The sequence below is a fragment of the Theropithecus gelada genome, chromosome 3 (assembly GCF_003255815.1).
Source record: "Theropithecus gelada isolate Dixy chromosome 3, Tgel_1.0, whole genome shotgun sequence".
NCBI lineage: Eukaryota > Metazoa > Chordata > Mammalia > Primates > Cercopithecidae > Theropithecus > Theropithecus gelada.
In genome coordinates, this window is record NC_037670.1 from 167,312,222 (window position 1) to 167,326,495 (window position 14,274).

Sequence of the window (14,274 nt, forward strand, 5' to 3'; positions counted from 1 at the left end):
GGTTTGTTACATGGGTATATTGTGTGATGCTGAGGTTTGGGGCACAAACGATCTCATCACTCAGGCAGTGAGCATAGCACCCAATAGGTAGTTTTTCAGCCCTTTCCTCCCTCCTTCTCTCTTCCCTCTAGTAGTTGCAGTGTCTACTCTTCCCATCTTTATACCCATGTATACCCAATGCTCAGCTCGCACTTATAGATGAGAACGTGATATTTGGTTTTCTGTTCCTTTGTTAATTTGCTTAGGATTATGGTCTCCACCTCCATCCATGTTGCTGCAAATAACATGATTTCATTCTTTTCATGGCTGCATAGTATTCCACTGTGTATATGTACCACATTTCCTTTATCCAGTCTACCGCTGATGGCCACCTAGGTTGATTCCATGGCTTTGCTACGGTGAATAGTGCTGTTACGGATATGCAAGAGCAACTCTTTTTGGCAGAACAATTATTTTCCTTTGGGTAAATGCCCAGTAAAGGAATGCTGGGTGGAATCATAGTTCTGTTTTAAATTATTTCAGAAATCTCCAAAGTGCTTTCTGCATTACTTTTTCCATGAACTAATTTACACTCGGGCCAACAGTGTACACACGTTCCCTTTCCTCTCCAGCCTCAACAGCATCTTCCATTTTTTTGACATTTTAATAATAGCCACCCTGCAGCCAAGCTCTTTCAAGGCCAATGTGGGGAAGAGCCACAAACCTCCCTTTTCTCGAACAGAATTATTGCCTGCACACTGGTAGAGTTCTTGAATTCATCTGTCTCTCGTTGTTTGGTTTTCATAGAAAAACCAAAGGTAAAGTAGTATGACATTCCACACCTGAACCAGTTTGTAGCCACCAGAGCCTGCTGGGAAGGGTCCCTAAAGCATGCATTGATCTTGTCACCTAGAATTTGAGAGATCAAGAAGCCAGATAGCAAACGACCATACAACTGCCCATCAGCGCCCATCCTTTCACAGGATTAGCTCAATTCTGGCTCTGCAGACACTGGTAGCCACAGGTGACAAACCCTGGGTCTCTGTGGGCTTCCCTCATCACCCAGGGCCACAATGGGCTGCCTGTCCTAGGCAGAGACACAGCAACATTTTCTTAAACTGAAATGAGGCATAAATTCCCTTCACCAATAATCATCTGAGGGCACAGTCCCTGCCTCCTTCCTTGGGGATTTTAAAACACACATCTCTCTGACCAAACAGGTAGGTGAGTCTGACTTTAAATGGAGGAAAATCGGGATGAATTGGGGTATCAGGAATGAATTCCCAAGTGTTTTTGTGTTGGGACAAGCATCCACATCCCAAACTGTACCTGGAGATGGAGAAAAATGCAGGAGAGAAGACAAAAAATGGGGGACAAAGTGATTGAAAGTCATTGAAAGCTTCTCTCATGGTTCTTTCCAGCTCTGGTTGCTGTGCCAAGGTCTTGAGTGCAGGGAGGGCCGGCTCTGGCTGGGAGCTGTTGCTTTGGGAGATGGAAGTGTCACTTTACCTCCAGAAAACTCATTCAATCATCTGTAAAATGATCATTTGATCATCTGTAAAATGTAAAATCCCAAGGTGGTTGTGATGATAAAGTGAAAAAAGCATTCTTAACTTATATGAGTTACCTGCTGTATAGTAAGTTATGTGGTATATAGTAAGCACACAGATATGATTCACTGTTATCATAATTGAAGGACAGTGGTTTGGTGTGCTAAGCACTAAACACAGGACAGAAAGGTATCTTAGAGAAGTAGACAAAGAAATCTATAGTTCAGAATGAACAGTACCAAGAATGGCATGTTCTCCAAATTGAGCTTGGGCAGCTGGATCTGAGCCTATCCTACACATCTGAGTCTACAGTATGAGGTAACAGTCTCCACCTACAGCTACATTCTCTGCCTGCAAGGTCATTCCTTTTTGAAGAAAGATGACCCCAGAATGTACTGTGATCATTTAAGGAAGAGCACAAAATACTGGAGAAGGCTAGTCTTCAAGCTCTAGATACAGAAAATCCTCATATTTATGGCTGTTACTTTTCAGACAGAGAGTCAGAGCCACAAGCACTAATCCAAAAACCTCCTTTTCCAAAAATTTTTTCCATCTTCTACCAAGGTTCACCTCCGGGTTTAGTGCACACTGGTGTCTACAGTTGCTAGAGCAAGAGTCTCTCCCTATCCTCTAAGGCAGGAGTTCTATGACCCATCCAGGCCATGACTGCCATGTAGATGACACACCTCTCTGGTCAGGCATAACTGGCCAAGCCTGAGGTAGCCAGGTTTTGGAGCATTGATAATATGGGCTTTTCCTTTGTTGTCCCTAAATATGTTGTTTCATTTTGTCCCCTTGTCATGGGGGGACTCAGAAATTTGGTGGTGCAATTGGACAGGGCCGGGGGCTAGAGGGAGGAAGCAAATGGAAACCATTTAGCAGGGGTACAGGTGGAGAGGGTATCTCTGAGCAGTGGATCTCCTGGCTGTGGGGAAGCTGGCTCAGTGGCCATGCCAGGAGCTAAACCCGGAGTTTCTCTGTGTGTCCTCTGAACTCCACGGGCTCCACTTTGGCATTTTCTCCAATTGTCTCTGGTTTCCATTTGCTTCCTCCCTCTAGCCCCCTGGCCATGTCCAATTGCACCCCCAAATTTCTGAGTTTTCTCATTTTGTTCACCATCTCCAGAACATAACTGTTTCCTTTACCTTTCAAGGAATTCAAACTTGAGCTCTGCTCATTCCTGCCCATCACCAACCTGAGCTCAGAGTTGCTGAGAAGAGAAAGCACCCTCATAAGGAAGCTCCTCCTTTCTTTACATCATTAGACTTGAGCGCAGACAGCATCTCCATCTCCACACTGCTCTGGCCAAGTTGTGCCTCAGTCAATTACACAACTGTGTCTTAGTAGCCTTGGTAGGGCCCAAATCAGGATATTCTCTGAGAAGATTCACTTTGTACTGAGCCCAGCATAATCTCACTGCATCTAAAATAGAAAATTCTAGACCCACCCCTCCACATCTTCTTTACTGAACCCAATATGTGACCCAATTACCATGTGCTTATATCTCTACCTACTGCTCATTCTCAGATCAGATCATAACCCAGGTTTACCATGGTCCAAACTCTGACATCTGATCAGGGGCATGTCATTCTGGTTAATGCTGTCAGCCCCAAACAGGTGGGTCACTTTGCATCATGCTGAGTGCAGGTTGCCAGGGCCACCGTGAGGTTGCATAAAAAGAACCTATGACAGGATGCACATGAGACAGACAAATGTCTTCACATTGAAAAAGGGGAGGAGTGCACCATTGGTTTTCCATCCTCCAAAGGTACTGAGTAAGCTCCTACCTACCCTGTGCCCCCTGCTTCTTTGAAACACTTCCCATCCTTGAGCCTTAGTAGGAAGGAGAACCACCTGGAAGCCCAGAATTGTATAGAATGTTGAGTCTCCCTTCTCCTTACCCCTTCGTGTTGGAATTCTCGTTCCCCAAAGTCTTGGATTTGACCTTCCCGCACACTGACTGGAGAGAAGCATCTTCATGTTCACAGGAATAGGCCTTAGATAAGACTTTGCTCCTCTCACTGGGGCTCCAGGACACTGAAAAGCCAAGCTTGTTACCAACGCTTGCTCTACCTTAAGTACATTAAATACATCCACAATAGTTAAAAGGATTCTTAAACAGCCAGGCCATTTTCCCTCCTTCTAACCCTTATCTCCTTGGCCTAAGAAAGCCCAGCTGTGTGATCCGGGATTTGGCGTCCCCTGTCTTCCCCATCCCAGCATCCTTGCAGGAAACAGCCGGTCTCCCTCTCTGCTCTCTGAAGGCAAGTTTCCTTATCACCTGTGAATCACAAACCCACAGAGTGGCCAAACTTAGCCGAGCTGATGCAAGACCCGGGAAAGGGGAAAGCTGCAGGTGTGTTTGTACTGTGAGAAAACTGTACTGTGACCCTCACCTCACAGACACCTCCTCTTCCGATCCTCGGGAGGTATAAAGATGGGCCTTCCACCACCAGTCAGGCACTCTCTACCACCATGAATCCACTCCTGATCTTTGCCTTTGTGGGAGCTACTGGTGAGATTCATGCCCCGTCTCAGGCCCCACCCACCATCCTTCCTGGCAGACACATGCCCTTCCATTCTTGCTACCTCTCCTCTTTTGACGTGCTCTGATATTGTATTTTCTCCATCTGGTTTCTCTACTTCCCATCCTTCTTTGGCCTTCTTTAAGCCTCACCTGTTTCACCTTCTCCCTGACTTCACTCCCACCACTGTCATTCATCCATATCTGCACTGTGGTTGGTAAAACTGGGAGACCAGGTGGGGCTGGCCCATGAAATGAAGCAGCAGTCTTCAGGCTTGGCTCCAACAGCACCAGAATAGCACCACTATACCTGCTCTTAACCTCGAATGCACCCGGGGAGGTTGAAAAATTACTGATGCCAGAGACTAAACTCTAGAAGTTCTAACTTCATGTTTCTGGGGGCGTAGCCTGTGTACTAAGCTTTTAAGCTTCCTAGGTGATTTTTAACATTCCAGGCATGCAGCCAAGGTTAAGAATTGCTGTTCTATTGGCCAATAACAACATCTACCTATGTCCTTCCGAAGTGAACCTGGGGGCTGCTGTCACCTCTGCCCTGACTGCACATATCTGAGCTGACAGGGAAGCTGGTCATGGCCAGGTCTACACAGCCAAGGGGTTTTCCTAGCTTGGGGAAAGTATCCTGACAATCCAGGGCTCAAATTGCCAGAGGAAGTGCACAGGCGATCAATAAAAGAGAGAAGCACACAGTGGGTGATCAACCACATCCCAACTCCAATCCCACTGGAAGCACTGTGAGGACATTCCTTGAGACCTCAGCCCGGTTATCCCAGGAAAGATCTGAGCCCCCACTGGGCACCTAGCTACATACCCTGCAGACACAAAGACTTGGGAGCCACATCCAGTGATGCTCACCAGGGGTGGCAGTGCTCCCTCCCTTGCCTAGCCTCACTGTGCTTGTTAACGATTTCTAATTAGCAGAAAGCAACCGCAGGCTAGGAGCACCACCCCTAATATGCCACTAAGGTGCCTTCTCCCTTCCCATCTCCACTCCAGTTGCTGCCCCCTTTGATGATGATGACAAGATCGTTGGGGGCTACACCTGTGAAGAGAATTCTCTCCCTTACCAGGTGTCGCTGAATTCTGGCTCCCACTTCTGCGGTGGCTCCCTCATTAACAAACAGTGGGTGGTGTCAGCAGGTCACTGCTATAAGACGTAAGTGTGGGGCCCCTGACGGCAAAGCTCCCAGCCAGGTTGCCTGGGCGAGCTTGGCTTCAGCCCAGGGAAGTACTGAGATTGGGTAGGATGGAGGGGAGAGGTGGTAGAGAAGAAAACTTGTTGGCAGCAGCTGACTCTCCAGAGCAGAGAGGGAACACAAGACAGGAACCCCTCACACCCAGGCAAATCCATGAAACAGCAAGGGTTGTGGTCATAAAAGCAGGCAGGAATGATCTTGGAGTGGACTGAGTTAGTGAGAAAAGCAGGCAAGTACTTTTGCTGGTTAGCTACACATTAAAGTCACCTAAGAAAGAGTTTTTAAAAATACTGATGCCTATGTCCTATCCCAGGGCAATTAACTCAAAATTTCCAGGAAGAAGGTGTGAATATCAGTGAGTATTTCACACTCTACCTCTGGTAACTGTAGAGTGTATAGACAGAGCTGAGAACCGCTGCCTACACCAAGAACTCTCAAACATGAGTATGCCTCAGAGCCACCTGCAGGCTTGTTAAGGCACAAATCACTGGGTCCCATCCCCAACGTTCTGATCAGTAGGTGGGGGTAAGAACCAAGAATTTACATTTCTAACAAGTTCCCAGGAGATGCTAATGCTATGGATACCCTTGGATTAGATTACACAGAAGGGTGGTGCTCACCAGGCCAAGAAGGGAGGGAGGAACAGGCACTGTGCACAGTTAGCAAACACCTGGGGTGAAGAATGCTGGGAAAATGTCAAGTAGCTCCTTGTGCCCACGGTGCTATTGACTATGGAGATTGTGGGAAAGAGACTGGGTTGAGGAGCAGCCTCTGGTGGGATCACTTTGACTCTTCCCCAACCAACTACCACCAACAGCTGGAACAGAAAGGTCCTGGGTCTCGTACCTATACTGACCCACATCCCTCTCCTACCCATGCGATATGGCTACACACCCAACACATGCCTCCTGACCTGTCCATAAACAGGGAGCTTGAGGATGCTGGGGAAGGTGGGATGGGTGCCCCGACTGTGGGAGAAGGTCTTCACCACGCCTGCCCTGACCATCAGCCGCATCCAGGTGAGACTGGGAGAGCACAATATCAAAGTCCTGGAGGGGAATGAGCAGTTCATCAATGCAGCCAAGATCATCCGCCACCCCAAATACAACAATGAGACTCTGGACAATGACATCATGCTGGTCAAACTCTCCACGCCTGCCGTCATCAATGCCCGTGTGTCCACCATCTCTTTGCCCTCTGCCCTTGCAGCCGCTGGCACTGAGTGCCTCATCTCTGGCTGGGGCAACACTCTGAGCTTTGGTGGTGAGTGGGATCCTTTGTCCTTCTACTTCCCTCCATCCTCACAATTTGCAGAACAAAGCATGCCATTTACCTTGAATCTTCTCACTTCCAGGCTTAAAATACATTTCCAGTGACCATTACACACAGGCTCTGCACTGGGCACAAGAGAGATGCAAAGTCTCAAGGACTTGGCCCCTAAAATCAAAAGACAGGACAAATGGAGAACTTGCTATAATCACATCTTGGGAGGGGCTCAACAATGATCATGTTGGGAACTAAAAACCAGAGTCCCTTGCAGGACTTATGTTTTGGAGTCCTGTCCAGGGCAGTGTTCCTCTTCAATGTTCCATCCCAGATTATTGTCTCCTTCTAAAGCCTGACCCACATTTCGACTTTATTGATCTCTTCCTGATCTCACAGCCGACTACCCAGATGAGCTGCAGTGCCTGGATGCTCCTGTGCTGACCCAGGCTAAGTGTGAAGCCTCCTACCCTGGGAAGATTACCAGCAACATGTTCTGTGTGGGCTTCCTTGAGGGAGGCAAGGATTCCTGCCAGGTGATTTGAACAACCCTTCCCATGCTGAGGCTCCCACCAATACCCAGGCCCCACCCGGGAAAAAAATTTGAACTCCCAAGGTGGGAGGCTAAGGAGCTTCCCTGCCGTGCCCCCATGGAGAAGTGAGGAAGGCTCCCTTGGGCTGCATGCTGTCTGCGTAGGAAGAACAGAGAATGGGCCACCGTGAGAAGGACATGGAGCCACAGAGCTGGCTGGAAAGGGATCTTTTAATGTTCAGAGTAAATGTAACTATTTTCCTCCTCCATCTCTCTCTTCATACAACTTCTCCCTTCTTCTCCCCAGCGTGACTCTGGTGGCCCTGTGGTCTGCAATGGACAGCTCCAAGGAGTTGTCTCCTGGGGCTATGGCTGCGCCCGGAAGAATAGGCCTGGAGTCTACACCAAGGTCTACAACTATGTGGACTGGATTAGGGACACCATAGCAGCCAACAGCTAAAGCCCCCGGTCCTTCTGCGGTCTCAATACCAATAAAGTGACCCTTCTCTCACTGTCTGTGTCTGTGCCTGCTGCCTCACACTCCACACTGGAAAGCATCCTCCAGTCTCAGGTCAGACAGGGCTGTCTCCCTTAAATATAAGCAGAGCCCCCAGCTCCCAAAATGTGTTCCATGGTACACTAGATTAGCATACAAAGAGATGGAATCCAAAAATAATAAGAAGCTTGGGTGAAAGCGGGGCACTGTTTTCCAGAGGAAAGAGTGTTTCAGAAGGTGGTCTTTAGGGGTGCATTGATTTTTATTTGGGTTCTCACAGTGGTTACAACTACTCTGCCTTCAGAACAATCACAGCACAGAAAATGTGTCAGCATCTTCGAGGTGGCCCAAAAAATCTGACCAGCTGAAGCTTATTGCTAACATACAACAATAATGACAAACGCTATTGGTGATGACATGCCTCTCCCAGGAAAGTGTTGGCACCAAGCCCTGGACCAAGCCTGCCCTTCTCATTCACCTGGAAAATCAGACTCAAGTAAATCTCCCTGGACCCCTAACTCTTCCCTCAATTCCCTAGTTCCATCTCTGTGAACAGGCTAGAGAGATGTCCGGCCTACCATAGTAGGAGCCAGACTGAGACTTGGGAATCAAGCCCAGTTCTGCACACTTTATTTTCGTCTTCTTTGCCTTTGGGGTAGGATGCCACAGTGAATCCCACAGCTAACACCAGCTCCCTACTCTGACCAGGGAAAGAAACTAGAGAGGGTCAGGATTCACCCATTTGATCAATTAACTGAGGAAGGATTCATTTTCAAAAAACTTGCTTGCCATTGAAACACTTCAAGTGAGTTATTTGAGAATCTTTTAAAAAGGTGGCTGGAAAGACATCTGAGGGCTGTGACACCATCCAGCCACTCTGACCACATGTTGACTGGTCTGTACCCACTGGATGCAGCAGAGGGAGGCAGGCCCCGCGGCATGTGTGGCACCTGCCAAAGCCCCCTCCTGGCAATTCTGAGAGGGCCCATGTTGGGGCCATAGCTCATCCAAGCTCGTCACTGCAGATCCAAGCAAGTTTCTCTTTGAAATTCCACCTTCACCATCTGTCCCAAGCAGTTGTGGACACCCCTGGGAGCTGGTACCAAGGGCCAGGAGCAGCCAGGGGAGACAGACAAGTACAGAACACAATTCTAGTTAGTGAACAGAGCTCAGGCCTCCAAGTGTCCATGGAGCAGCGTGCAAACTGCAGTGATGAGTAGAGTAAAACCTCTACACAGAGCACAGCTTTCCTGGCAAACGCAGGGGACTGCAGTCCACATGCTGTGGAATACACCCAAGTAAGCATCAGACACTTGTTGGTAAACAGTAAATGTGTAAGATCAATTACCTTGAGAGGGCCACCTGTGCTCCAGATGTGTGGTTCGTGTGAGGAGACGGCTACCACTTACTATCTTCAGAGGAAAACAGGGCTCAGGGCTCACACACAATGGACAGATACACACGGATCACCCAGAAATTCACTGCATACAAACATCACTTTGTTCAACATGGATTTTGTTTTCATGGAGTCCAAAGGCAGACCCTAGTTCATCTTAAAGCCTTGGATTTGTCTGCTTTTGGAGATATACATCCAGTAGATAGATACACAGACAAGACACATACATTTTTTCCCTTTCTTACCATAATGTCAATGCCTCGCCTGAATATCATCATCACTCAAGAGTCAAGGGAAGAGCCAAACACTTCATAGAAACAGGGCTGGGCGGGGAGTGTTAGTTTCCACTGTTTTCTGTCTCCATTCAGATCATTCCTATCAAAGCCCAGCTGGTTACCTGAAGCCAAGAGACAGACATAAGGATCCCAATGGCCTCCAGACGACTGCTTCCACCTCCTACCTGGGCCACTTACACTCTTTACAGAGAAAAGTGAGTCAACCCAATCAGAAGGGTTGCCAGCAGAAACAGGGCATGAAATCATAGATAGCCATGGGATTTCTTCAAAGTGGTCAGTGTAAAATAAACCACCACCACCACCACCACCACCACCAAAAACACAAAACAAGCAAAAAAATGTTTATTCAAAATCCAAGACAAAATACTGTGGGAGAGCCAGGCCATGGGCCCTTTCTCAGGCCACACAGCTTTCCCAGTCCATTTGCTCACATGGAACCGTGAGATGTGAAGGTCTGCAGAGCCTGTGCTTGGGATCAAGGCTGGTACTGTTCACCTGTGGGTCCAGAACAAGGACAAAGAGGCAGAAAACTGCAACTCTGTCCACCGCCACGGATTAGGCCCTCCTGCTAAGAGAGGCTCCGAAGAGCCCCCTCCTCAGCCTTCACACAAAACATCTCCTTCTGGCTCAACTACAGCCAGACTGCAGTGCCGTAGCATAGTCTCTGCTCACTACAGCCTCCACCTCCCAGGTTCAAGAGATTCAGCCTCCCAAGTAGCTGGGATTACAAGTGTGAGCCACCATGCACAGCTAATTTTTGTTTTGTTTTGTTTTGTTTTAGATTTTTAGTAGAGACAGGATTTCACTATGTTGGCCAGGCTGGTTTTGAACTCCTGACCTGAAGTAATCCAAAGTGCTGGGAGGACAGGCGTGAGCCACTGCTCCTGGCCCAGGCTCCATTTTTTTAAAATAATTTCAACATTCATTTTAGATTCAGGGGCTACATGTGCAGGTTTGTTACGTGGGTGTATTGTGTGATGTTGAGCTTTGGGGCACAAATGATCTCATCACTCAGGCAGTGAGCATAGTATCCAATGGGTAGTTTTTCACCCTTTCCACCCTCCTTCCCTCTTCCCTCTAGTAGTTGCAGTGTCTACAGTTCCCATATTTATATCCATGTGTACCCAATGCTCAGTTCCCACTTATACATGAGAATGTGATATTTGGTTTCTGTTCCTATGTGAATTTGCTTAGGATTATGGTCTCCAAGTCAATCCATGTTGCTGAAAAGGATATGATTTCATTCTTCTCATGGCTGTATAGTATTCCACGGTGTATATGTACCACATTTCCTTTATCCAGTCTAATGCTGATGGCCACCTAGGTTGATTCCATAGCTTTGCTACTGTGAATAGTGCTGTGACGCACCTGCAAGAGCATGTGTCTTTTTGGCAGAACAATTATTTTCCTTTGGGTAAATGCCCAGTAAAGGAATTGCTGGGGAGAAAGGTAGCTCTGTTTTAAATTATTTCAGAAATTCTCAAACTGCTATCTGTATTAATTCTTCCATTACCTAACTTACACTCTGGCCAACAGTGTATAAGCGTTCCCTTTGCTCTGCAGCCTCACCAGCATCTTCTGTATTTTTGATATTTTAATAGTAGCCACTCTGCAGCCAAGCTCTTTCAAGGCCAGTGTGGGGAAGAGCCACAAATAGCCCTTTTCCAAAAGAGAATTCTTGCCTACCCACTGGTAGAATTCTTGTTTTCATCTGTCTTTCACTATCTGTTTTTCAAAAAAAAAACCAAAGGTAAAGTGGTATGATCTTCCACACCTGAACCAGTTTGTAGCCACCAGAGCCTGCCGGGAAGGGGCCCCTCAAGCATGCATTGATCTTGTCACCTGGAATTTGAGAGATCAACAAGCCCCATAGCAACTGACCGTACACCTGCCCATCAGCACCCATCCTTTCACGGGATTAGCTCAATTCTGGCTCTGAAGACACTAGCAGCCACAGGTGATAAACTCTGGGTACCTGTGGGCTTCCCTTCTTACCCAGGACCACAATGGGCTGCCTGTTCTAGACAGAGACACAGCAACACTCTCTTAAACTGAAATTAAGCATAAAAATCTACTTCACTAATAATCATCTGAGGGCACAGTCCATGCCTCCTTCCTCTGGGATTTTAAAGCACACATCTATCTGACCCAAACATGTAGGTGAGACATGACTTTAAAGGTATGGATATCAGGATGAACTGAGGTATCAGGAGTGAATCCCAAGTGTTTTTGTGTGGGGACAGGCATCCACATCCCGAACTGTACCTGGAGATGGAGAAAATTGCAGGAGAGGAGAAGAGAAAAAAAAGGGGGACAAAATGGCTGAAAGTCATTGAAAGCTTCTCTCAAGGTTGTTTCTAGCTCTGGTTGCTTTGCCAAGGTCATGAGTGCAGGCAAGGCCGGCTCTGGCTGGGAGCTGCTGCTCTGGGAGATGGAAGAGTCACTTCACCTCCAGAAAGCTCATTTGATCATCTGTAAAATGGGCAATCCCATAGGTGGTTGTGATGACAAAATGAATAAAACATTCTTAACTTATATGAGTTACATGCCATATAGGAAGTTACGTGGTATATAGTAAGCACACAGAAATGATTCACTGTTATCATAATTGAAGGACAGTGGTTTAGTGTGCTAAGCACTAAACACAAGTCAGAAAGATGTCTTGGAGAAGTAGACAAAGATACCTATAGTTCAGAATGAACAGTACCAAGATTGGCATGTCCTCCAAATTGAGCTTGGGCGGCTGGATCTGAGCCTATCCTACACATCTGAGTCTACAGTATGAGGTAACATTCTCAACCTATGTTCTCTGCCTGTAAGGTCATTCCTTTTTGAAGAAAGCTGACCTCAGACTATAGTGTGATCATTTAATGAAGAGCACAAAATACTGGAGAAGGCTAGCCTTCAAGCTCTAGATACAGAAATCCTCATATTCTTGGGTGTTCCCTTTCAGACAGAGAGTCAGAGACACAAGCACAGATCCAAAAATCCCCGTTTCCAAAAACTTTTTCCACCTTCTACCAAGGTTCACCTCCCTGTTTAGTGCACACTGGTGTCGACAGTTGCTAGAGCAAGAGTCTCTCCTTATCCTCCAAGGCAGGAGTTCTGTGAAGACCCCATGACAAGGGGACAAAATGAAACAATGTGTTTAGGGACAACACAGGAAAAACCCATATTGTCAATGCTCTGAAACCCGGCTACCTCAGGCTTATCCAGTTATTCGTGAGCAGAGAAGTGTGTCATCTACACAGTGGTCATGGCCTGGATGGGTCTTGAACTGTGGCAAGGTAAGGCTCCGAGACAAGGTGCCAGGAGAAAGATGAATTGAATCATCTATTTCTGCTAGGAAGAAAAGACCGGGAAGGAATCAAATGTACCGTTTGTCCTCTGGGGACCTCTGCCTTGATCCTCAATGAATCTCCTTTTAGATGCCACCTGCAGCAATTCCCATACTTCACAATGCTCTCCATGGCTTCCGTTGGCCTCATGATCAGCTCTGTCTGTATTCTTGGGCAAGACAGAATCCTTCTGAATCTCATTGTCTTCCTCTATAAATGGAAATAATTTTACTCTGCACAAATCACAATTAGCATGTTTTGGGGAAGTTAGAGTGCGAAACTCAGCATAAACGAAAAGCAATGCACCACTGTTGCTTATGTGAAAACTCTTGTAAAATAGTCAGGCACCGTGCACCATCTAAGGATAGCAGTGTCAGGTATGAGCCCATCAGTGACTAGAGGGGGTACAGGGTAGGGAGGGAATCTCTGAGCAGTGGGTCTCCTGGCTGTGGGGAAGCTGGCTCAGCAGCCATTCCTGGAGCTGAACCTGAAGATACTCTCGGTGTCCTCTCAACTCCACAGACGCTACTTTGGCATTTTTTCCAATTCTGTCTGGTTTCCATTTGCTTCCTCCCTCTAGCCCCCTAGCCATATGCAATTTCACCACCAGGTTTCTGATCTTTTCTCATTTTGTTCACCATCTCCAAAACATCCCTGATTCTTTTACCTTTCAAAAATTCAAACTTGAACTCTGCTCACTCCTGCCCATCACCAACCGGAGCTCAGAGTTGCTGAGAAGGGATAGCACCTTCACAAGGAAGCTCCTTCTTTCCTTACATCATTAGACTTGAGCGGAGACAGCATCTCCATCTCCACACTGCTCTGGCCACGTTGTGCCTCAGTCAATTACACAACTGTGTCTTAGTAACCTTGGTAGGGCCCAAATCAGGATATTGTCTGGAAAGATTCACTTTGTACTGAGCCCAGCATAATCTCACTGCATCTAAGATAGAAAATTCTAGATCCGCCCCTCCAAATCTCTGTCATTGAACCCAATATGTGACCCATTTACCATGTGCTAAAATCTCTACCTACTGCTGATTCTCAGATCAAAATGTAACCCAGATTTACCATGGTCCAAACTCTGATATCCGATCGGGGCCATGTCATTCTGGTTCAGGATATCAGCCCCGAGCTGGTGGGTCAGTTTGCATCACCCTGAGTGCAGGTTGCCAGGGCAACCGTGAGGATGCCTAAAAAAAATCTGTGACAGGATGCACCTGAGAAAGACAAATGTCTTCACATTGAAGAAGGGGAGGAGTGTGCCATTCGATTTCCATCCTCCAGATGCACCGAGAAAGCTCCTACATAACCTGGGCCCCCTCCTTCTTTGAAACACTTCCTATCCTTAAGCCTTGGTAGGAAGGAGAGCCATCTGGGAGCCCAGAATCCTAAGGAATGCTGAGTCTCCCTTCTCCTTATGCCTTATTGTTGGAATTCTCTTTCTCCAAAGTCTTGGATTTGACCTTCCCACACACTGACTAGAGAGAAGCATCTCCATATTCACAGGCATGAGCCTTAGATAAGACTTTGCTCCTCTCATGGGGACTGCAGGACACTGAAAAGCCAAGCTTGTTACCAACGCTTGCAGTTCCTTAAGTGTGTTAAATACATCCACAATAGTTGAAAAGATTCCTAAACAGCCAGGCCATTCTCCCTCCTTCTAACCCTCATCTCCTCGGCCTA

General features: G+C 47.1%; 2 protein-coding genes and 1 gene segment (V, D, J or C); all 3 read left to right on the plus strand.

Annotated features, from left to right (window-relative positions):
• LOC112620195 (immunoglobulin delta heavy chain-like) overlaps nucleotides 1-14,274 on the plus strand; it is a 233,042-nt gene that overhangs the window by 177,305 nt on the left and 41,463 nt on the right. The gene's annotated exons all lie outside the window — the stretch shown is intronic.
• LOC112620203 overlaps nucleotides 1-14,274 on the plus strand; it is a 119,099-nt gene that overhangs the window by 67,642 nt on the left and 37,183 nt on the right.
• Nucleotides 3,223-7,573, plus strand: LOC112620200 (putative trypsin-6). Of its 3 annotated transcripts, XM_025378493.1 has the most exons (6): nucleotides 4,005-4,044; nucleotides 5,068-5,227; nucleotides 5,581-5,622; nucleotides 6,277-6,530; nucleotides 6,930-7,066; nucleotides 7,370-7,573. In XM_025378493.1, exons 1-6 carry the CDS (start codon nucleotides 4,005-4,007, stop codon nucleotides 7,520-7,522), a joined length of 786 nt encoding a protein of 261 aa, XP_025234278.1. In that variant the 3' UTR covers nucleotides 7,523-7,573. The 3 variants fall into 3 exon arrangements, with proteins under 3 accessions (XP_025234277.1, XP_025234279.1, XP_025234278.1); XM_025378492.1 differs by lacking the exons at nucleotides 4,005-4,044; nucleotides 5,581-5,622 and adding an exon at nucleotides 3,223-3,304; XM_025378494.1 differs by lacking the exon at nucleotides 5,581-5,622 and having other exon boundaries at nucleotides 3,998-4,044.